At 42.4% G+C, this 25616-nt stretch overlaps 1 protein-coding gene across 1 annotated transcript in view; it reads left to right on the forward strand.

The window, feature by feature from the left end:
- The window catches only part of SPIDR (scaffold protein involved in DNA repair), a 277995-nt gene that overhangs the window by 123511 nt on the left and 128868 nt on the right, over positions 1–25616 (forward strand). The window contains exon 8 of the mRNA XM_055432633.2: positions 6794–7007. Coding sequence (XP_055288608.1) covers positions 6794–7007 — 214 coding nt within the window. The remainder of the gene's footprint in view (positions 1–6793; positions 7008–25616) is intronic.

Consider the following 25616-nt stretch of genomic DNA (forward strand, 5'->3'; position numbering starts at 1 on the left):
GTGAGAGCTATCTTCATGGCTTGGAGATGGCAGGCATCTGGGCATGTGCTCACAAGGCCTTTCCTCTCTGCTCGGCAAAGAGATACAGGAAACTGTGGCTCTGTTCTCCCAAGGACCCTCACTAATCCTGTCACATCAGCCTCTCCCCCGCATGACCTCTTTCAACCTTAATTACTGTCTTGGAGGTCTGTCTCCAAATATAGTCACAGCGTGGGGTTAGGGCTTCCACATGTGGATTTAGGGGGACACAGACATGCACTCCAGAGTACTCCCTCTTCTCTGGTTTTGTACGAACTTTGCTGAGGGGTCTGTTGCTTTCCTGGAGCTTTTGTATGCTTTTTCCTTACTTGAATTTCTTAAAAAATGAGACCTTCCATTGCCCATTTACCCTCTCCAGAACAGTGCAGGCTACCCCGGAGAACAGGTACTCTGACACAGCTGGTGGCCACTCTGTGTCTCTGTGATCCCAGGGGCTGACGTGCTCTCTCCATTGTTCTCATTGCTGGGGACTGTGATGAGCATCGCAGTCTCTCAGGCCATGTTGTTTTGTCTGTTCTTTTTTTTTTTTTTCTTTTTCAGACTTGGGTTTCGGATTTCTGTTTCATGCTTAGAATTATTGTGGCTTTTGGAAGAGAATATTTTAAACTGGGTGAAAAGGCCAAAACAAAAAAAAATGTAGAATCAAGAAGTGAAAGCATAATTGTTTACAGTTCAGTAAGCAGTTGTGGTTAAGAAATGTGTCTGTTCATCATTGCCAGATGACTTAAAATTTTATGGGGGAGCATAAGTTTTACAAAGAATAATTGTGCTTTTACAGGATTAACATGTAAATTTCCGCAGAATTCAGTTTTTTAGGTATTGTAATCTAGACCTCCTAGTTAGAACTTTATGAATTTTATTGTGAAATTATCTGTGAAATGAATCAGATGGCAGCTTACAACATTTACTCAGAAACTAAATTTTTGATGTGCCAAGCATTAGTAATAATATAATAATGCACTGGATGGCATCACCGACTCGATGGACATGAGTTTGAGTGAACTCCGGGACTTGGTGATGGATAGGGAGGCCTGGCGTGCTGTGATTCATGGGGTCGCAAAGAGTCGGTCACGACTGAGCGACTGAACTGAACTGAACTGAATAATGCACTTGGGCGTACCAGACCACCTTACCTGTCTCCTGAGAAACCTGTATGCAGGTAAAGATGCAACAGTTAGAACTGGTCATGGAACAAGAGACTGGTTCAAAATTGGGAAAGGAGTATGACAGGGTTGTATATTGTCACCCTGCAGAGTAACATCTCTTAAATGCAGAGTGCATCATGAAAAATGTGGGGCTGGATGAATCACAAGTTGAAATCAAGATTGCCTCAGGTATGCAGATGATACCACTCTAATGGCAGAAGGTAAAGAGGAACTAAAGAGCTTCTTGATAAGGGTAAAAGAAGCGAGTGAAAAAGCTGGCTTGAAACTCAACGTTAAAAAAAGTTAGGATCCTGGCATCCCGTTCCAATACTTCATGGCAATTAGAAAAGAAAAAAGTGGAAGCAGTGACAGATTTTATTTTCTTGGGCTCCAAAATCTTGAGAAGCCCAAAATCTTGAGGACAGTAAGTGTAGCCACGAAATTAAAAGACACTTGCTCCTTGGAAGAAAAACTATGACCAACCTAGACAGCATATTAAAAAGCAGAGACATTACTTTGCTGACAAAGGTCCATCTAGTCAAAGCTATCATTTTTCCAGTAGTCATGTACAGATGTGAGTTGGACCATAAAGAAGGCTGACCGTAAAGAATGCTTTCCAGTTGTTGTGCTGAAGATGGATCTTGAGAGACCCTTGAACTGCAAGGAGATCAAACCAGTCAGTCCTAAAGGAAGTCAGTCCTGAATATTCATTGGAAAGATTGATGCTAAAGCTGAAGCTCCAATCCTTTGGCCACCTAATGGTAAGAGCCAATTCATTGGAAAAGACCCTGATGCTGGGAAAGATTGAAGGCAAAAGGAGAAGGGGAAGCAGTGGATGAGATGGCAGGATGGCATCACTGACTCAGTGGCCATGAAACTGAACAAACTCCGGGAGATAGTGAAAGACAGAGGAATCTGGCATGCTGCAGCCCCTGGGATTGCAAAGAGTCAGACACAGCTTAATGACTGAACCTCAACAACAATGCAGTTAAAGACTCAGTAACTGAACACTGCTGGGTGTTTGAGATCAGTGGTAGAATCAGACATAGTTGTAACATCTCAAAAGAAAAGATAGTACAGTTGTGTACAAATAAACACAATTCAACTTTCAGTATATATTAATGAAAATAAGCAATGGTACAATAGAGTGAATAGATCAAATACCACTTGGATTTGATTTTGGACTGTAGTGTTTATTGCAGTTTACTTTGCGTCCCTTGGGTACACAGCCCTTCCAGTTGAGGGCAGGGAGGTCGCAACCATCTTGGTTAGCAGTGAAATCAAGAACAGAAGAGAGGTCCCAAATTTCTTTACACCGATTTGTGTTGTTGGAATTCATTCAGCTCATACATATTTCATTGGTTTTTATCCAAGTACAGTGCAAAGTTAATGATTTAGTAGACAAAATCATTCATTTTATGTGTTAAAATATTGGTAAGTAAGAGCTACAGTGATGACATAACGGAGATAAACTACCGAATGGGAGACAACTATGGTCAGAGCATTCACCTGGGAGATGGTGAAGAAGTGCTTTCTTAAATTGTGAGTATAGCAATAATTCAAAGCTTCTTGAGAGCTGTGGAACTTGAGGGTAGAGCAGGGAGAAGTAACTGGTTACAAAAGTGTTTCTAAACAGTGGACCGTTGTTTGGGTTACACAGTGGTTGGCCCCTGAAGGGTTCAAGAACAGGAATGGCTGTCATCAAATTTACATGGAGAGAGACAGCTCTGGAGGGCCTTGGGGTAGGGCCGAGCAGTCAGGTACCAGACTGAGGAGGTCAGTTAGGGCCAGGCTGTTGTAATAACCAAGAGGCATCTCAGTCTTCCTAAGCCTAACACTGATATCTTGATACCACGATTGTCCCCTGTCCCTTGTCCATCACACACACACCTGCTCCTCTGTCTGCACAGGAAGCAAGTGAGCTTTAAAGCCCCCCAATTTGCTCTACTGTCTTGCCCTCCCACCCCAGTCTGTGTGTGCACATGTGTGTTTTCATGTGTCCATGTGTGTTTATGTGTGTACATGAGGTGTGAGGACTGAGGGACAAAGTCACGATAGGCACCTGCTGATGATTTGGCCTGAAGAAGAGAAAAAGTACCAGTTTCAGAGAATAGTAGGACATGTATTTTAAAGCCAGACTCTTTATAGGTTAGCCTGTTGGGATATCTGTGAAGACAAAGAGTAATAATATAGGGAAAATCCCAAATTACTCTGTGGTCAACATTTGGATAAGTAAATGGAACAAGTTAAAGTTAATGCAACCATTATGAAAGGTATTTCATAATAAAAAATTACAGCTGTTTCTGTCTCAATAGGAGGATGATTTCAATATTTCTCCCCACATAGCAATTTGCCTCGCTTGGTACTTTCTTTTATAATTTTTGTTAGTTTTTTGCATAGTATTTTCATGTAGGTATTCATGAAAAGTTGTCCTCGCAATATATATATTAATTCATCAGTGTAACCCACTGAGAAAGATTGGAATTAACACGTATTATAAATGGACTCTAGTCATCTGTATATTTCAGATAAATCAATTCAAGTATCAAAAATACATTGTGTTCTTATATGATTTGCTCGATTGTTTTTAGACCTCTTGTTTATTTAAAATCAAAGACTTTTTTTAGAGCAGTTAAGTGATAAAAATAAATCACTTATTGATGCATTCATTCAGCAGATGTTTACCTTTAAGGTAACTATTTTCCTTTGTAACACAGAGCGTTTCATCTGCTCAGCTCTGGTGGTCTATTTCCTCTGTGAGTTGTCTGTTCCCAAGTCTTCACCACTTTGGTGCTGTGTTGCTGTCTGTGTTGCTGTGTTGCCCTCCATTTGGTCTTCAAGCACTTCTTCCTCAGAGTTTGGTTTCTGTCAGATTACACTCTTCCTTACCCGTGTCGAAATCCTGACTGTGCCCTGCCAGTGAGAAGCCTCACAGGAGTCCATTTCTCAACCTGGTGTACTTTAAAAAAAAAAAATTTTTTTTTAAAACAAGTCCAGTGTTTTGGTATAATAAAACAGGGGTAAAAGCATCCTCAGTTTCCTGTCTGTAACTGGCATTTACGCTCAAGACACTGCTTCCAGGACTTGTGAGAACACTCAGTTTTCTGACCTAACCCTAACCCCTGAGTCCTGCCAGTGATCCTCTCTGCCCTGAAGAAGTCATGTGAGCAGCTGACTTGTTCAGTTTTCTTACTGGTCAAATCGGGAGATTAGTATATTCCTTACCTATTTCATAGAGTTATTGTGGATCAGGTACAAGAACATCAATAGATTTAGAAATGCCTTGGAAAGTTAGTGTTGTGACAGTGCTGTGATGACAGTGGCCGCCTTTATTGCGCGGGTAACAAACCAGGCCCTGCACTGTAGGCTTTCTGTGTCTCTCTCTCAATGTTTGCAGAGTTCTAGACAATAGTTGATACCGTCTCCATTTTAAAAGGAGGGTTCTCATGAGAAAGATATGTGTAGATAAGGCAATTGAGGGTTTCTGAGGGAAGGAACATTGCCTGTGGCTAGGATTCAGGAAACACTTCCTTCACAACATTGATAGACGCTTCGACTGAGTCTCAACAGCGTTTACGAAAAACTGTTGTCCCACTGTCACAGAATAGCCATTTTGTGTTCCCCTCCACCTAATTGCAAGGCATTTGTAAAACTAGTATCTGCTGTGCTCAAATTGAAACTTGCATCGGATGCATAATTGGTCTTGGATTGTCCAGGCTCTGTCTCCTGCAGAGGAAGGGGAGGTTACCCTGCTTCCTTTCTCCAGAGAAAGCCGACCTCAGCATCCCCACTGGCCTGTGGGAGGAGCTTCACAGCCCCTCCCGGCCAAGCCCCGCTTGCAGCCAAGACCTGTTAGTCAGGAAGCGTCCAGTGGTAATGGTCAGATCAGGGATCATATTTATTAGGTATTGTCAGGAGTTCTCATAAAAATCTTCAAAGAAACTGCAGTCAGTAGCAGTGTGACTCAGATATACAGGTATTTCTACTGTAATACTATTTACATGTCTCTGTAGTGGCTGGCCTTCTATCCATTGAAAACTTAAGTCACTCTGTGATCAGCCGCACGTAACAGTGACTGGTAACCAGAGGGAGAACGGTGCTGCCTGGGCAGGCGCTGGCCCTTGAACTCCAGTGAGGCAGTGGGTGCTAGAGAGCACAGGCCTCAGAGCCCTGGGCAGCAGCTGCTGCCAGTGGCATAGTGTTGCGGGTGAGCCCTGAGTGCGGGTACAAGTTTTAATAATTCCTGAAGTATGCCCAGAAATGTTCCTGTGGTTAGCCCTAACCCTAGGGCTTTCCTCCTTGCTGCCAGTGAACTTGACTCCGCCCACTGCTCTGCTGCCCAGCGCAGGCAAAAAATGTGTGCACCACAATGACCCCACATATGCTGACTTCTCTTCCTGTTCACTTGCTGAGTGTGGACTGCCTTTTACTTGGAGATGCCTGTAGTGGCAGAGCCGAGTCCGTCTTCCCTTCCTAGGCAGTGCTGTTCTTGACGGTGTGTTTTTACTCCCCACAGGGACCAGTGCAGCCTAGCATTGTGCTTGTTCGTGTACCTCCCCCTCCTCAGGGTAGATGCATACCTTAGAAATCCTTGTTCCGGGTTGTGCTCTGGGGAGGTGCTGTGACCTTACTTCATACGTGAACGGTGAACGCTTGCTGTTGGCACTCAGAGAGAGGAGAGTGTGGAACAATTTGGGGAACAGGGGAAAATGATGGAGAAAAGTGAAAGGGTTTTTTTTTTTAATAGAAATTTTTTAGAAATTTCTTTTTAGAAATGGAAACGAAATTAAATTGTATATCCACAGCCCTGGCCCTGTTAAAGCCTTTAGTTAACCAGTCAGCTAAAGTGGTAATGAAACTTGTATTAGTATCTGTTACTAACAAAACACGTGCCAGAAACTTAGGTTTTATCTCATTTAATGCATTTACTTTTTAATTAAAAAACAGAGAGTAATAAAAATAATAAGTAGTCACTGACTAGGATTAACAGTATGTTAATCTTTTGTCTCTTTTGCTTCACGTATTTTTATAACAGTATAGCAGGTAAGTTTGCAGTCGCCTGGCTTCCCTTCCTGAGGCACACTCCTTTCTCGCATGATGCAGCGGTTATCACAAGTTTTCTGTGTTTTCAATTCAGTTCAGTCGCTCAGTCGTGTCTGACTCTCCGCGACCCCATGAATCACAGCACGCCAGGCCTCCCTGTCCATTACCAACTCCCGGAGTTCACTTGGATCGCCGAAGAATTGATCCCCATGTTACATATGAGAAAAATGAGGTGTTGAAATGCTGTGTAACTGGGCCAACTTAATAAGAGAGCTGGTGATCGAATCCAGATCAAATTCCATCCACTTCAGTTTAGAGCCCTAACTCCCATTATTCCACAGAAATCCATAACTTTTAATCTGTATGATTGTTATAGTATTTGCAGCTGCTCAGTCATACTGCATCACTTACAAGTAGGCAACCAGCAAGTAATGAAGTGGAGGGGCGTGTGAGAAAGGGGGACCCCTGTCATGCTCCCTTTGTTGTTGTTTTTGAAAGGGTTCAAGTTTTAGAGTAAAAACATGCTTTATGCAATGATGGGTTTGCCTTTGTTCATCTCCTTCCAGGTGTAAAATCTGGTGTATTAACTGTGAAGATTCTAGAGCTGCATGAGGAGTGCACTGTCCACGTCGCCACGTGTAGGCAGTTGTCAGAGCTCCAGGCTGACAGCCCTTCTCAGGGTGGGGCCGTGGGGGCTAGCCTGAAGGTTCTCTTCACCAAGGAGACTGCCCACTGTCTCAGGGGGCGTCCACAGGATGTTGTCCACATCTATCCTCCCTGGTGAGTGCAGTAACCAACTGTGAGTGTGTCTCAAAAGACTTTTTATCAGGAACGTTTTTATCACTTTATTATATGGTGATGCTAGGGGAAGGGAGCCAGGATTCCACATAGGTTTTATGTAACAAGCTCTGAACTGCCCCTCATGGCTTGTTTATACTTCTGGCAACAAAGTTTCGATAATTTGGTGGGGGTGGAGGTCCACATCAAGATTTCTGCTTAAGGGCTATGTTTTTATAAAATCTGGCTGTTTCTGTTTTTATTTTTCTTAGAAATGTAATTTTAGTAACAGTGATTATGTGACAGTAGGATAATACACACTAACACTTATTTGCTAATCTTGTTGGAGGGGTAAAAATCATAAAGTAAGACGAAATAGGGGTTTGATCTTCGGGGGCATAAGTGGTTACTCAGTTCAGTTCAGTTCAGTCGCTCAGTTGTGTCCGACTCTTTGTGACCCCACGAATCACAGCACGCCAGGCCTCCCTATCCATCACCAACTCCCGGAGTTCACTCAAACTCATGTCCATCGAGTCGGTGATGCCATCCAGCCATCTCATTCTCTGTCGTCCCCGTCTCCTCCCGCCCCCAATCACTCCCAGCATCAGAGTCTTTTCCACTAGTGGATCAGAAATTATTTTTGAGGATACCATGTTTGTTTTCTTCTGCATAGGATATTTTTACCACAAAAAGAAGAGGGAAAGTTTGCATAGACTTGTATTAAGGGTTATTCAGTTTTAACTATCTATTTGTCTGACCGCTTCAAGTTTTGGCTGTGGCAGGACCTTCAGTCTTCACTGTGTCACACTGGGTCCTTAATGGTGGCATGTGGTATCTAGTTCCCCGACTAGGGATCAAACACGGGCACCCTGCACTGGGAGCGTGGAGTCTTGACACTGGACTGACCACCAGAGAAGTCCCTCAGGGATATTGATTTTAGTGGCAGTTTTTTTTTTTTTAAATTATTTAACTATTTATTTTTGACTGTGCTGAGTCTTCATTGCTTTGTGTGGGCTCTCTCCAGTTGCAGAGAGTGAGGGCTACTTTCTACTTGTGGTTCTCTTGTGCATGGCTCCAGAGCACATAGGCTTCAGCACCTGTGGCACACAGGTTCAGTTACTCAGCAGCCTGTGGGATCTTCCTGGACCAGGGATTGAATTGGTGTCCCCTGCATTTCAGAGCGGATTCCTAACCACTTGACCACTGGGGAAGCACCCCTACTGGCATTTTAAAAATTTCATTCATCAATAAATTCTTAGATTTGAATTCAGCTGGCTCAGATGTAAAGAATCTGCCTGCAATGCCGGAGACCCCAGGTTTGATCCCTGGGTGGGGAAGACCCCCTTGAGAAGGGAATGGCAACCCACTCCAGTATTCTTGCCTGGAGAATTCCATGGACAGAGGAACCTCATGGGCTACAATCCGTGGGGTCAAAAAGAGTCAGACATGACTGAGTGACTAACATTGTCATTGTCATTGTAAAGATCTTTTTTTTTTTAATTTTTATTTTTATTGGAGGCTGATTATTTTCCAATATTATATTAGTTGGTTTTGCCATACGTTGACATGAATCTGCCCCGGGTGTACATGAGTTCCCCCTCCCGAACCCCCCTCCCACCTTCCTCCTCCCCTTATCCTACCTCTGGGTCATCCCCGCATACCAGCCCCGAGCATCCTGTAACATGCATCGACCCTGAACTGACGATTCGTTCCACATATGATAATATACATGTCCCAAACCATCTGAACCTCACCCTCTCCCCCAGAGTCTCAAAGACTATTCTATACATCTGTGTCTCTTTTGCTGTCTCGTATACAGGGTCATCATTTGCATCTTTCTAAATTCCATATATATGCATTAGTATATTGTATTGGTGTTTTTCTTTCTGGCTTACTTCACGCTGTATAATAGGCTCTAGTTTCATCCACCTCATTAGAACTGGTTCAAATGCATTCTTTTTAATGGCTGAGTAATACTCCATTATGTATATGTACCAAAGCTTTCTTATCCATTCGTCTGCAGATGGACATCTAGGTTGCTTCCATGCCCTGGCTATTATAAACAGTGCTGTGATAAACATTGGAGTACTTGTGTCTCTTTCAATTCTGGTTTCCTCAGTGTGTATGCCCAGGAGTGCGATTGCTGGATCATATGGCAGTTCTATTTCCAGTTTTTTGAGGAATCTCCACACTGTTCTCCATACTGGCTGTACTAGTTTGCATTCCCACCAACAGTGTAAGAGGGTTCCCTTCTCTCCACACCCTCTCCAGCATTTATTGCATGTAGACTTTTGGATAGCAGCCATTCTGACTGGTGTGAAATGGTATCTCATTGTGGTTTTGATTTGCATTTCTGATTATGAGGGATGTTGAACATTTTTTCATGTGTTTGTTTGCCATCTTTATGTCTTCTTTGGAGAAATGTCTGTTTAGTTCTTTGGCCCATTGTTTGATTGGGTTGTTTATTTTTCTGGAATTGAGCTGCAGGAGCTGCTTGTATATTTTGGAGATTAATCCTTTATCAGTTGCTTTATTTGCTATTATTTTCTTCCATTCTGAAGGCTCATTGTAAAGATCTTTAAGTTTAACTTCTTCCCCAGAGGAGGGATCTTTTCATTGTGTCTGTAGTGAGTGATCATTCAGTTCAGTTCAGTTCAGTCGCTCAGTCGTGTCCGACTCTTTGCGACCCTATGAATCACAGCACGCCAGGCCTCCCTATCCATCACCAACTCCCGGAGTTCACCAAAACTCATGACCATCGAGTTGGTGATGCCGTCCAGCCATCTCATTCTCTGTCGTCCCCTTCTCCTCCCGCCCCCAACCTTTCCCAGCATCAGAGTCTTTTCCAGTGAGTCAACTCGTCGCATGAGGTGGCCAAAGTATTGGAGTTTCAGCTTTAGCATCAGTCCTTCCAGTGAACACCCAGGATTGATCGATCTCCTTTAGAATGGACTGGTTGGATCTCTTTGCAGTCCAGGGGACTCTCAAGAGTCTTCTCCAGCAACACAGTTCAAAAGCATCAATTCTTCGGCGATCAGCTTTCTTCACAGTCCAACTCTCACATCCATACATGACCACTGGAAAAATCATAGACTTGACTAGACGGACCTTGGTTGGCAAAGTAATGTCTCTGCTTTTTAATATACTGTCTAGGTTGGTCATAACTTTCCTTCCAAGGAGTAAGCATCTTTTAATTTCATGGCTGCAGTCAGCATCCGCAGTGATTTTGGAGCCCCCCAAAATAAAGTCTGACCCTGTTTCCACTGTTTTTCCATCTATTTCCCATGAAGTGATGGGACCAGATGCCATGATCTTTGTTTTCTGAGTGATCATTAGTCTCTAATTAAATTCTTCCACAGCAGGCTGAGGATATCACAGGTAACTTGCATTACTTTATTTAAATTTCTAATACATTTAAAAATTGACCAATATAATACACATATAGAATCATGCACAGGTTACAAGTTTATATTTCATTAAGTTATCACAAGGTAAATACATAATTGCTGATTCGCATGGCAGGGATAATCTGCTGTGCTTTTCCATAAGATGACTGAAGATAAATGATAATAAATACTCCATTTTGAATCAGAGTGTTTCTACATGTTTTTCTCTATGACATAAAACATAATTATAACTGTGTGGTTCAGAGGCTTCAACTTTACACAGTGATTTTGAAAATTCTGTGAAGAATTAGGAAGTAAACTTGGTGAGTAGTTTAGGTAACAGAGAATTGAGTTCAGCACCGCTTACTGAGGTGGCACATTTAGGGTAAGCTAAGTGAAGTCCTAGGGATAAAGTGTCCTGTGGATTTGTTCTGAAAAAGGAAGACTTACTGACTTACTGAGGTCCGAGCATACTGCCCTTTTTCTGTCTTGAGCAAGGTTGATTTCTTTCAGAGAAGCTACACATCAGTCATTTTGATCCAGCAACACAGGCAGCTCCTGGCAGGGGCACAAGTGCCGTGAGGGCCTGTTAGAAACATTATGCTTCCAGCACTAAGCTTATGGTTAAATATTATACATTAATGAATGAATGGAATGCTTCATGTCTAATGCAGCCTCCCAGTTGGCTCACATGTACTCTTTATTATAAAAATAAAGATTGGAAAAGCAAAAAGAAAAGTGTCCTTTTAAAAAAATATGTCTGCTTTCTGGCCGTGGTCTTCCAGAGGTGGGCTGTCAGTGAGCACAGAGTGCAGCCCCTGAGCTCCTGAGTGGAGAAAGTGTGGCCAGTGTCGCTGCCCTGCTCTCCTGGTGTGCCTCCCTCTTGGAACACTCCACGTAGCACACGAGTTCTGTCAGATAAACTCATATCATGACCGGTCAGATTAGAGCACATCCATGAGCCCAGGAAATATCTCATAATTCAGTATAGATTTATTCTTAGTTGAAAGGTGTTAGAAACAATCATGCTTTCTGCCTTCTGGGAGTTCAGATCATGGAAGTATCCTTATCCACACACATCCTAGCTAGAATGATGAAGTTTTTCCTAATTTTTCGAAGTTGTTTTTTCTTTTATTATTTTTAACATAATGATAATCTGTGAAACAAAGACAAAAGTCAGAATAGAAGTGGGTGACTTTTGCATGGTCTTGTTCTCAAAACGACAGTGGCTTATTGTGGTCACTGAGAGTCCACACACACACTACACACACCACCCTCTGCCTTTGTAGGTGTGGTTCTTTCTTCCTGGGGGGTTTTTCATGACCCCAGGTGCACGTGACAAAAGGGGCGCCTCTCCTACCCCTTCTCTTTATGCTTGCCTTGCCTCTTCTTCCCAACTCTAGACACACTTGGTTGCTCTGTCTTAGATGCCACATTGTGCCTTCCACATGCCTCTATTACAACACATCTAATAGGAAATCACTTCAGTCACACTTCTATCTGACCCTGCATGGTGAGCTTCTTGAGGGCAGGGCACATGTGATTGGTGGTAGAAGTGGAAATTGGCTTTGCAAGACCATATGACCATAGTGAAGTGAAGGTGTTAGCTGCTCAGACATGTCCGACTCTTTGCGACCCCGTGGACTGTTGCGTGCCAGACTCCAGACTCCTCTGTCCATGGATCCATGTTTTTTCAGAAGATCTTGAGATTAGATAACCAGCTCATTTTTGAGGAATTGAAATGGTAGTGGGAATATGTGTACTAGTGTTTATAGCTGTGAAAGCACTCAGTTATTAGATCTTCCTAGCCTAGCTAACGTGAAAATGCTTGGAAAGTTTTCCTTCTCTCTCCACGAACTTACAGGACAGGTAGTGTTCACTTAACAGCAGTGCTCTCCTGATCAATCAGCGCCAAGCAGACAGGAACAGTACTTCCACACAAGCAGAATCCTTGGTCTCCAGCTGTTTCCATGGGGGCCATACTCTCGCTCAGCCCAGCATGGTGACACTGTAGGGACTCCATCACCATCCTTTAATGACTAGAGAAAAATGACCAGGAGAAAAAAATCAGACTAGTCTGGTTGATGCTTGGGAAGTAGATATATGTTTGACCACAAATCTTAAGCATATTATGGAGTTTTTGTTTTTTTTTTAATAGTATCAGGTTTTTTTTTTTTTTTTTTAACTGTGTGGAACATTCATGGATATTTTGAGGAAGTTTAAAAATAACATTGAAAATAAATATGTGTTGATTAATAGCTTACTCACTAATTTTGCTCAGTAAAAATGCCATCCTTAGCTGTTTTAGGAATGTGATCTTGAAGGAATAATCCAAAGACTAGAATGGTGGGAATGCCAGTACATAAGGGATTTCTCTAACCCCAGTCACAGCATCACCCTCCCAGTGGTTTTGAGCCCTGGACCACTTTCTCATTGGGCTGAAGGTCAGCTCTTACCTTCTACGATGTCTATGAACAGATCAGCTTATCATTTTGCATACTTTTCTCCTTCAGAGAAGACGGTAATGTAAAAACAGTTCTGACTCTCTGTTCCCTTTCCAGAGTTGGCCTCAGACCCCTTCCTTTTTTCTGGTAACAGAAAATAGAAGTGCCTGTTTGATTTTACCTGCATCTAGAATCCTAATAATTTTAGAAATAGCTGATTTAAGAACTATGACTCCAGTCCAATACAGAATTAACTTACCTGCTCTCTTTTGTGGGATGTCTGTAGAATTTGTCATTTCCATACTATAGGTGAGAGAACAGAATTAATACGGTTTAAGTGTAGCTGTTTGATGCAGGCAATTGGGTCAGCTTCTGACTGGGTCATAACATTCAAAATTCTTGGCTCTCACATCTGCTTGCATTGTGTCTGTCACCATTTTTACTAACAGTGTCATGGACACTTAGTTATTTAAGTTACTTTGGATCTTTGGGGAAGCAACTTCATGTTCTAGAAGTAGATGATTCATAGATTCTCTTCAGGTCCTGAGGAAGTTGCCATGGAAAGCGGGAGACTGTATTGGGAGACTGCTGGGAAGCCATGGTATTATTCTCCTGTGATGCTGCCCTGCGTATAGAGGCAGCTGGGTTGGTGTTGTCTTTACCTGAAGCCCCTACATTAGGGAAAGCTGTTGAGGAAGGTAGATTGGTGGTCCAGCAAAGGCATACAGGTGCAGTTTGCTGTTCTCCTCATATCCTGCCAAGTATTCTGGAAACATACTCTGAGTAGAATGTACTCATGCAGGATAGTATATTTTGTTGTCTCACTTTGTTTTGATTTTTACTCTTCTCCTACCGTTCATGTAGAAATCAAACCAGCTTTCAAGGAATAGATTTGTGCTTATTAGATGGCTGTTTCATGATTCTTCTTCTTGTTCAGTTGCTAAGTTGTGTGCGACTCTTTGTGACCCCATGAACTGCAGCACGCCAGGTTTCCCTGTCCTTCACTATCTTCCAGAGTTTGCTCAAATTCATGTCCGTTGTGTCGATGATGCCATCTAACCATCTCATCGTTTGTCGTCTCCTTCTCCTCCTGTCTTCAACCTTTCCCAGCATCAGGGTCTTTTCCAGTGAGTCAGCTAACACACTTATTTCCAGCCACTGTCCCCTGTCACGTCAGCCCATCTGAAAACCAGACCTGACTTTTTCTCTTCGATTACTTGTCATGCAGACTTTCCTATGAGGCCGTAAGTGTGGACTGAGGGAAGGATGGCCAGCGTGGCAGGAGTAGGTAAAGCAAGACAAGCTTCCTGTTTGTGGAACTTAGTTTCAGATGCTCCTCACCCTTAGTATGCTACATACACTGCTTTCACTTGCAGACATGGTATTCTTGAATGCATCCATCCCTAATACTAGTTGAATCAGACAGTGCCCAGTTCTTGATAAGTCCATGGCCATCTCATGTCCCTTGTCAAGGTTGCATGGTTATCTAATACAGTCAGGTGTCCTGTCACCACTGGGAGCCAGCAGCAAGCCAGGATTTCCTGTCAAAAGGAAAACAGTTATTTATTGACTAAAGCATAGCCTGGCCCCCAGACCTTTGGTCCTTCTGCTCTTCTGTTTTGGCTCCAAGTATCTCAGTCAGCTGTAGGCATTTCCATTGGTCACTGAGACCAGGACAGAGATCCTTGTTGTATCCTGGCCCACATGGAGTGCGTTCTCTTACCTCGCTGAATGTTGAGCCTTTTAGGTCATTCAGGAGATAGAGAAGAACACAGGAGGGTGGAATGAGAGATACTGACATTTGTGCCTCTTTTTTGGTGGTAGCAGATGAAGAGTGCAAGATTTTTTCTCTTTGGAGGAAATACTTTAACATGCTTCCACATCATAGCACCTTTGGAAATTTTGCACAGGGCACAACATTTACTCTGAATTCTTCTAGTATGTATCTTCTGTCCAGTGGTACAGGCTTGTATTGCCAGGGTGTCCTAGGCTACCTTTTATTTCCTGTTAACAAATTCTATCTGTATGACGCCCTCTTGTCCTGTGAAACAGTGAGATGATGAGGTTCCTGTAGGCTGAGCTACGGCGAGAACTGGAGTTTACATCGTGTGATGTCAGCAAGATGGAAGTAGCCTGCTGTCGGCCAGGTGAAAGCAGGTAGCTTTCTATTTTTGCTGCTGTTTGGGACAGAGAAACACAGCTGCACGTACACATTCAGCTCTGAGATCAGTAGCTGCCAACCAGGGCAGGTAGTGTGCTGATTCTCTCCAGTAGAACTCACCGCTCCATCTGCAGCTGCAGCAGGGGCTCTAAAATCTGTGGTAACTGTCATCATCCTCAAAGCCGTCTGTCTTCTATGGAGGCCTGATGCCAAACAGGAGGGGAGAGAGGGATCAGCAGTGTGCTTCTCTCAGTCTCTGAGGTGATCCCTCAGAAGATGCGGTATCTCTTTCATTGTTGTTTGCAGGGCAGAGAAACTTTGGATTTCTTTTCAGCTTGTCTTATCACAGCGGTTCTCATTTTATGAATCAAGGTGCAAATGTGGAAGTTCTTCCTGTTTCTGAGTATATGTTCCATCCACAAACTCAGGATCTGGGCAGATGATCATAAGACAGACTTCATTTGTGTTTGTCACTCATAAAACCTTCAACTGGACCAGTAGAGCACAGGGGTATCGAGTCCTTGGGGTCAACATTAATTACATCAGGGACAGGGACCCGTAAGTCCCAAAAGGTCTAGCTTTCTCTTTCTCCAGTGGACAGTTGTCCCCAAAAGTAACGCTTTGGGAAAGAGTAGAAGGAAGAGTTAACTGACAGGATTAGGATATCAGTGAAGGGTTCTTTCCTGAAGGACCAGCTGCTCTCGGAATCAGGGGCTCTGGGACTGCTTCTGACTCAGGCTGGGACCCAGAGGATACTCCTGGACCTTATGGTGCGTGATCAGGCAGGGCCTCTGTCAGTTACCCTAGAGGTTATATGGGCGTTTCTTTAGATTCTCAGCTCTTCCACAAATCTCTCAGTAGCCATCCTCCACCAAATATCCTTGTGCCTCAGGGCATATTAATAACTTAGGTCCTCTGGGTTCTTATGTGTGCTCTGCCTGACAGCTTCTGGGCACGTGGCTCCACTTTTCCTTACCTCATTGAGATCCAGGAGCCTATTTCAGGGCAGCCTCTGCCGTACTGACCTTCTCTGTGGCTCCCTGAGGGGTCAAGTTAAGAGGTGGGTGACCATGACACATGGCAGATGTCTCTCAGTCTTCGTATTTCTTTCTCTGTATTTTACTGTCACATCGCTAGCATCCAGATATTCTGATTTCTGTTCTGGGCTATGCAGAAGGCAGAAAGTTTGAGTTACTTTGATTTAGGGCTTTTATAGGATAGTTCTAGTTACAGACAGGCAACTGTGATGAATTCCCAGTTTCATCCCTGAAATGCATTTTGTAGTGATATATTACAGTACCTAACAGACAGAAGCTAATCAAGGAACTTCTTGGAGTACTTTCATGTCTGTTTTCTTATTTCCTCTTCAGATAACCTTGTGGTATAAATAGAACTAGATTCTTACAGATGAGGAAACAGGTTCAGAAAAGGTAATGACTTTTCTGGAGGCAGAACTGGGACTAGAACCTGAATCCCTTGACTTCTTACCTTGTGCTGTCTCTTTTCAACACACACCTAGTGGTGGGTGGGTGTGTTCACACAGTGTGGCACACATGTCTCTATCTGGAAACTACAGTTCACAGTTGTGTTAGGTACTGGTTGCCCCTAATTACAGCATATATTTAAGAATATATTTGCAAGTGAGTTAACAAACACACTTGACAGAAACCCAGGAAGTTAATGAAAACTGTATGTAAAAAGAGTATGTGGATGTTTGTATTTTCTTTGTAATATTTACACCTTCAGTTTCTATCTCTATGCAGTAATTCTCTCCAGAGAAAATACATCTGCTACTTTCTAAATGCATCCACTGCTTGCTTTAGAAGTCCCTGAATGGGACTTCCATCTCTTCCTCCTATGAGAAGATTTGGAGACAGGTTGTGGGGTTGTTTAATTGAGGAAGTTCTGCAGGTTGAAACCCAGCCTATTTTGTTGTCCATCTTACCTGATCTGCGCAGTAGTGCCTAAACCTAAGATCAGTCTGTTAATCATTGTTGTTAAATCATTTTCTGTATTTTTTTTCTCTCAAGAAACATAAAATTTTTGAAGATTAGTGTTTCATGTACTTTTTAGTTCGTTCAGTGCCCTGCCATCTTAACTGTTCATGTTTAGAGCATCACATGAAGGCATTCTTAATGAGATTTAGTGCAGGCCTCGGCTGTTATCTCACCAGAGGGTTTGCTGGAGGCTGGCTTTCCCGACAGCCCTGACCACAGAGCGTTGGAATGCAGGGCTGACGTCACAGCCGCTCCTGGGAATGTTCTGCATTCCTCTTCCTGGCAGTGGTCAGGTGGCTTCCAGCAAGAATGAAGGATAACAGCTTCCAAAGAAGAAAAAGAAAGAGGAGGAAGAGAACAGTTTATAATCAAACTATTGTGGGGGAGGCACTTTTATTCTGAGCCAAAATTGAAATTAGAACCAGATGTCTAACATTCTGATGCTGCACGAATGTTAAATGCATTTGTTAATGACTGTAATAGCTGAGTTATTTGGCTTCTTATTGAACTTAAGTTTTGAAACTCTCTTCAAGAATTCTGGAAAAACAACTTCTTGTAGTTGATATTTTATCCGCAGAAGCACCTTTTTGAGTGTTAAGGGGGGGGATGGCACACTGAGGCCTGGGTGCTGTGGTTAATGAACAGGCTGTGTAAAATGTGTTAATCTTCGGAAACATGACTTCTGAAACATGAAGTCTCTGTAATGTGTTAATGTAGCAACTTCAATCCATTAATTAGGGGAGAGGTATATTCTATTAAGGTATATGCTACAGAAGTTTTTTTTCCTGAAAATATTTGCATTAACGTTGTTGTTTCTGAATATTATGTTACTGGCCAAGCCAGGTATTCAAAACAAAACAAAGCAGAGTCTTAATATAATAAACACAGATTTCCCAGAAGTCGTTCAACTCTGCAGTAGTGTTGAATTTTCTGTGCAACAGAAAATTGGACAGTAACTGAGTTAAGTTTAAACTTAATTTGTGTTTTCCTGTCTTCTAGGCACTGAAGTGCTTTGTTCACATTGATTGTACTGGCTTAGCATATCACAGTTTGTGTGTGTTAAAGTAAAAAAGTTCTTTTTTTTTTTTAAAACAGTGCCTTTCAGTAGGTTCTCTTATTTCTGTATTGTAGCAGTTACATTAAAAGAGTTCTGCAGTTTAGGTGAAATATGTTTGAATACTTCCTGTTACATATTGAAATGGAAAGTTGGCATCCTGTTGTAGGTCATGTCGCTGGTAAGGAATTTCCAGAAATGTGGAGAAGTGCTGACTCATGGTGTACAGTGGACTGATCCCACTGCAGTAAGTCATGAGGGGGTTTTCTGAGCTCCTCATTGAAGCAAGCAAAATATGCCTGGGTAATGTGCTATTTTATTTTTAGATGTAGCAGTGGGGGTGGAAGAGAGGCTGTTGGTTGGAATATTAGCCTTGCTAATAGCTTTAAAAGTTCTAGGGTTAGGTGTTTGTCTACATGTGTTTTTCTACAGGCTGATTAGAATTTGGAAACCAGGTGGCTTTTGTTGTAGTCACCTACCGTTGTTCTCTGAATCTTGCCCCCACACGAACCCCAGGCCCTCATGCTGGGGTGGTGTCTGGCTGTGGGCTCTATGAAATGTCGGTGATGGTGGTGCTTGCATTGAGGGGGCTGGTCCAGAAAGAAGTGTTGAATTCTTTGTATCTATAATTGGAAGTTTCTGAAACTAATAGTAATGATTTAAAACTTTAAATATTAGCGGGCAGAAGTTAGCAGAAAAACTAGGATTTGTTGCGTTTAATGTGCCTGGCTCTGTCCTGAGTATTTTACGTGTTTTAAATTGTCTAAATCTGAAGTTACTGGTTGAAATTTATTTTTCATTCATTTGGTATGGAGATGTCTGCTAAATTTGAGGGAGAGGAGCTATCTATAACAAAAATTCACTTCTAAATGCATATCTAATCTCATCTAATGCAAAGTGTATCCATCCATCAATTCCACAAACACTCGCCGAGTAACTGTTCTGTTCCAGGCCAGTGCTGCTGGGTGCTGGGCGCTAGGCGCTGAGTGCTGGGTGATAGGTGCTGTGGAAGATGTGCTCTTAGTTCCCTCTCTGAGGGCAGCGGTGCTGCATGTAGGACCAGAGCAGGAAGCACATGTTCATGGTTTGTGGAGCATTCTGTTCTGGCTCTTGTGGTAGAATTCTATAGGTACAGTGAGGCACAAAGAAGGGATATACTTAGATCTGTGCTGGATTCTGTCAGATTGTGCTATGCTTAGTCGTTCAGGTGTGTCGTTCTTTGCAACCCCATGAAATGTAGCCCACCAGGCTCCTCCTCTGTTTATTGGATTTTCCAGGCAAGAATCCTGGAGTGGGTTGCCTCTTTTAATATGATTCTGAGGATATCAAACTTGATGGCTGAAAGTAATTTGAGTAGGCAGTGCTGAAAAAAACAAGCTTATAAGGGAGATGAGGGAAGTACTCCAGTATATGTGACAGTTACTCAGGACTGCTTAAGAGGAAATTTAAATATTTCTTTACGTCAAGTCATTTCCTTACATATACACGTACACCTCACAAAACAGCATGACAGTCGCCTTGTGTGTCTTCTCACACACTCCTAAAGAGATTAAATGGCTCTTTGTTAACACTCATCATGGAATCATAGAGCTTGTTTTAAAACTGTTTCCTGTTATGTGAAGGTTGACAGAAGGAAGAGTAGGTGTCCTTCTTGTGAGTAGATCCTCTGCCATTGGGGAGGCACATGGAACTCCGCAGGTGGCCTGCAGGCGGAAGTCCCACTGAGCAGTTGTTTGAGGAGCTTTTGTCCTGTCTCCTGAACACCTCTAGTGTCACCTTCTGCTGAGCTATACCGAGGGAGTCATTGACCTGTTTTGAAGGTGATTGTGAGGAATTATTAACAGAACAGTGCTCATATTTCAGAATGCAAGAATAATTCTCTTCCTTTTCCAAATGTGTGTTCGCTAATTATGTGGCAGAGAAGACCCTTGCCGTCCTCTGGTAGGTGTTTTGCTTGAGAACTGGGTGAGCACCAGCAGGGCGTAGCCAATAGCCCTGAGGCTGGAGGTGATTGCAGAGGCACCTAGGGCCTGTCACGCCATCCGCACGGGATCCTCCAGTAACCTACAAAGCCCAGGAGTGTCTAGAAATTTAACATATTTGTTGACTGAATAAGTGACATTTCTGTACTTTGAGACAAAACTAACTTTCATATATGTATACACATAATCCATGAATGCTTAAAAAAATTGGCAAATACACATCACATAACATAAAACCATTTTAATATTTTTATATATATTCAGTGGTATTAAGTACATTTGTAACATGTTGCAAGCATCACCAGTGAGCTTTTTCATCATCTCAGACAGAAACTCTGTATCCATTTAATGATAATTCCCCACCTCTTTCCCCAGCCGTGCCCCCACAGCTCCTGGTAACCTCTGTTATACCTTCCATCTCTATAAACTTGCTTATTCTAGGTAACTCGTATAAGTGGAGGTACACAGTATGTGTCCTTTTGTGTCTGACTTCTCTCACCTAGGTTAATATCCTCAAAGTCCATGCCACTCTATGGATGGACCACATCTTATTAATTCATTCATTTCTTAACAGACACTGGAGTTGTTTCTACCTTTCATTTATTGTGGAAAATGCTGCTGTGAACATCGATTTACAAATGCCTGTTTCAGTTCCTGCTTTCAGTTCTTTTGAGCATATATCTAGGCGTGAAAATAGTAGAGCATATGTTCATTCTGTGTTTAACTTTTTGAGGAACTCTTATAGTTTTCCACAGTGGCCCAGCCATTGTGCATTCCCACCAGCAATGGGTTCCAGTTTCTTGACATCCTCACCAATACTTGATATTTTCCTTTTTAAAAAATAGCTATTCTAATGGGTGTGGGGTGGTATTTCATCCTGGTTTTGGTTTGTGTTTCCATCATGACTAGTGATGTTGAGCACATGATGCACCTTGAAATTCCAGAATAACCCAGAAAACAATTAAAAGTCTCCAAGAAGGTGAAGAGTTCCTCATCAGACCATCTTCACTCCAACTATGGCCTCTCCAGCCCACAAACACAGTTTCTTGTAATTTGCATCTGTGACTGAAGGCTGGGACCACTGTTCTCAGGGCTCAGGAAAGTAGAAAACATTCTTTTCCAGTAAGGTAGCCCTTCAAACAACATGTTCTTTTGCTGTGTTTGTATCAGATTCATTAAGTATGCAAAATGATTATGTTGACTTACACTTACTAATTTTCTTATAAAAACCAAGTGTTTAAAGCTACGTGCATGTGTGTGCTCAGTTGTGTCTGTGACCGCATGGACTAGAGCCTGCCAGGCTTCTCTGTCTGTGGAATTTCCCAGCAAGAATAGTGGAATGGGTTGCCATTTCCTCCTCCAGGAGAACCTTCTGACCCAGGGATCGAACCTACATCTCTTGGTTTCCTGGATTGGCAGGTGGATTCTTTACCAGCTGCGCCACCTGGGAAGTCAGTCTAAAGCTATATGTAGGCATTAAGTAATTGGAAAAGAAAGGATCTATACCGTGAGGGCATGTGAAAATGATGAAATCAATAAAGTGTTTTAATTCTGTACTAGTAATTTCATGATTTCATTATTTACATTTATTGCCTCAATATGTTTCTATTTTAATGCTTTAATATATTTTGTATAATATGAAATAGGGATCAATTTTAGTGTTTTCCAAACAATCTTATCAGCTTCACTTCCTAAATAATTTTTCCTCCCTCACTGATTCTAAATATTTCTCTTATTACTTATTATATTCCTGTATCCTAGGATTTATTTCTTTGCTTTATATTCTGTTTTGTTGTGTTGATAGTCAGTAAACCTTGATATAAATCAGTGCCTTGATTCTGTGTATGTATGAATAATTTATAGATAAATACACTTGATCGGGGGACAAAATCATTAAAAATTTAAAAACAAAGTGAGTAATCAGTTTCAAAGATAACAGCCCACCCAGTCTATAAACACAGCATTTGGCAGGTTTTTTAATCTTGTCTTGCCCTTGGATTAGACTCTTGTTCATTCAGTCAGCACAGATTCATCCCACCTTCAGGTAGGGTTTTTACTTCAGGACGACCTGACTTCACTACAGATACACAGCCCACGCTTGGATCTCAACAATGGAGGGTACTTTGCTTGACTGTCACTTTTCTTTGTTGCTCAGTTTTCTTGAGAAACTCTACAAAGGAATTTTAGAGCACTATGCTTTTTATAACAGAGGGAGATGATTTAAAAAAAAAAAAATCTTTAAGGATCTTTAAGGATCCCCTGAGTTCCTTGGATTGCAAGATCAAACCAGTCAATCCTAAAAGAAATCAACCCTGAATGTTTATTTTAAGGACTGATGCTGAATCTGAAGCTCCATTATTTTGGCCACCTGATGCAAAGAGCCAACTCATTGGAAAAGACCCTAATGCTGGGAAAGATTGAGGGCAGGTGGAGAAGGGGACAACAGAGGGTGAGGTGGTTGGATGGCATCACTGACTCAACAGACATGAGTTTGAGCAAATGCCGGGAGACGGTGAAGGACAGGAAAGACAGAAAAAACTGGCGTGCTGCAATCCATGGGGTCGCAAAGAGTTGGACACTACTGAGTAACTGAACAACAACAAAGCTTGCTAATGATCCGTTTAACATTGGCCCCAAGGAGGTCAAGTCCCTGTTCTGGTCACCTTTTTACTTCACGTTAAAATTGGCACAGCTTTAAAAAACTTTTATTGAAGTATAGTTAGGAATAAAACATAGCCAAACTAAAATATGGATTTTATTTGGTAAATCTGACAACCGTTTACCTTAGGCTGAATTATACATAATATATTTAAAATGTTGTGTTACTTTCTGCTGTAGAGGAAAATGAGTCATTTATATATGTATATTTTGAACTGTGGTGTTGGAGAAGACTCTTGAGAGTCCCTTGTACCGCAAGGAGATCCAACCAGTCCATTCTAAGGGAGATCAATCCTGGGTGTTCATTGGAAGGACTGATGCTAAAGCTGAAACTGCAATACTTTGGCCACCTCATGCGACGAGTTGACTCACTGGAAAAGACTCTGATGCTGGGAAAGGTTGGGGGTGGGAGGAGAAGGGGACGACCGAGAATGAGATGGCTGGATGGCATCACCGACTCTGTGTACATGAGTTTGAGTGAACTCCGGGAGTTGGTGATGGACAGGGAGACCTGGCGTGCTGTGATTCATGGGGTCGCGGAGAGTCGGACACGACTGAGCGACTGAACTGAAGTGAACTGAACTGATATCTCTAGTCTTCTTTAGATTCTTTTCCCATGTAGGTCATTACAGAGTATTGAGTAGAGTTCCGTGTGCTGCACAGTAGGTCCTTGTTAGTTATCTCTTTGACATATAGCAGTGTGTTTGTGTCAATCCCAGTCTCCTAATTTATCCCTCCCCCGCTTCCCCTTTGTTAACCATAAGTTTGAAACTGGCACACATTCTGAGTGTTCGTTTGATATGAATGAAACAAAACTTAAATTGTTGAATTTTGTGCTTGTATCAAGGAAACTGAAGAGTGGTTTGTTCATTTTAGAGTTTGACTTGAGAATCTTTGTTCCCTGCATTTTCTCCTCTCAGTCCCCGGGGGTGATTCCCGCCTCTCCTGGTCTGCCCTGTGACCACCCAAGACAGCACGGAGCTGATGGCATGAACATTCTTGTTCTTTTGAGAAGAAGCTCACCATATGTAATGTTTCATGGATATTACTTTTTTTCATCCTTAACACAAGTATAAGAGAAGCATAACTGTCTGAAATTTTCAGATGCGGAGACTGAAGTCAGGAAGATGAGGTCATTCGCTGCATGTCCACCACTCTTGAGGCTTGCAGAACCATGTGCAGGGCAGGTTGGCGCCTAGAAAGGAGTTCTGGTTACCTAGCTTCAGAAAGGAGCCCCTTCTTTGTCTTAGACTTGTTCTAGTATGGAGCATGTGGAGGGCAAGGGATGTCAAGTTTTCCTGAGTTTTTGGTAGTCTGTTGAAATGACCTTGAGAAAATTTAAGCCAACTGGCTGAGGCTCACAGAGTTTTGTAGGGACCTTTTCCTGATGTGCTCTGCGACTTCCATATTACTGTGGTTGTGGCCTTTCCCAGACTTTGCTCTTTCAAAGAAAAGGGTATGGGTAACATTTTGAGATTGCCTCTTGGATCTCAGTCTTCCCCCAGCAGAGACGCTCCTCAGAGTGGGCGTCAGGTCAGAGGCAGAGTGGGTGGGACCCAGCAGAGGGCTCCAGGTGCATGTTGAGGGTGGCCTCATTTACTTTTTCTGTGGATGTCTGATTAAGTTGCTTTGATGAATAAATAGTAGTAACTATCTTCTTTTCTTTACTGCTTTCTCCTCAAGAGAAATGATTAAAGCCAGACATTTCTGTCTTGGGTATTATGGAAAGTATGTTGATATAAATGAAGGAAATACGGAAATGGCGAGGAGGATTTTAGAAAAAATACCCAGATGTTTTTGTTGTTCTAATAGAGGGTCGATCCATTTTGTATTTGAAAGCATTTCAGGTGGGTTTTAGGGTCGTGTTTCACATTAATGAAGGATGCTGCTAGATCTTAGGAGTGTGTGAGTGGCAGAGAAATGATTTTAGCCTTGAGAGGATCGTGCTGTCCCACCTGCTTGTGGCTTCGGTAAGCGTATGGCTTTGGCTGGCTGTGCAGCACAAGTTCCCCTGCATTATCTCTTTCTCCAAACTTGTGAGGAAAATAATCATTATAAAATTCATTTGTTTTCCCTGTTTGGTTGTCAGTGGCAGAAAAAGCTGATGAAGGCTTGGTCCGAGCCAGCGTGGAAAGGCAAGGGCCTGTGAGCTCAGAGGCCCAGCTCAGAGGTTGCCGGCTTCCCGAGTAGACTTGGGCTGACTCTCCAAGTTTGCAGGACTGACTGGGCTACGGGTGTGTTCATGTCAGAAATCACAAAATACCACTGTGTTGTGTGTACAGTATTCTATTGTTTTCCTTTTTTGAAAAGACCATTAAAAGTAGAAATTATTTGTAGAATTTTAACACATGGTTTTAAAATCCAAGTTTGTATTATTATTTTTTAATCCTAAAAAGTACTTTATTTTCTGGATGTTCTTGTTTTTGGATAGTTTTTCTTCTTCTTCTTCTTCCAGGTAGTAATATTCTGTTTCTGGGAACTCTCTTTATTATGTATTATTAGTGAAATCTGCAGTAATCTAATAATGTTTCTGCCACATTGTTTTAAAAGCAACATTTAAGATAAGGAATTTTTTTTAAGTTTTAAGGCAATTTTTTCTTTCACAGCTTGAACCTGGCTACTAGTTTGGTGTATTTTCACCTAAGTCTATCTTATGAGCTTCCTGGTGCTTTATTGAACTCCTGTTTCACTGACCCTGACCAAATCAGTAAGGTGGAGGCATCGCACACAGGTGGACTTTGGTGGGATTGTGACTGCAAATGGTAATTGCGTGGCCTGAAAATCTGGCTTGGGAGTCTGGAGCTTTGATGACTGTGCTTTAGGGGGGAGCCCTGCAGTGTGACACAGAGACTTGGAGCTGTGGCTGTGACACTTGAGCTTTCTCCCCTTAGTTGAGCCTCCAGCCTCAGGGTTGTCAGCTCAACACTGTT

This window comes from Moschus berezovskii, chromosome 16 (assembly GCF_049115385.1).
Source record: "Moschus berezovskii isolate FMDL1 chromosome 16, NW_MosBer_1.0, whole genome shotgun sequence".
Classification (NCBI taxonomy): Eukaryota; Metazoa; Chordata; class Mammalia; order Artiodactyla; family Moschidae; genus Moschus; species Moschus berezovskii.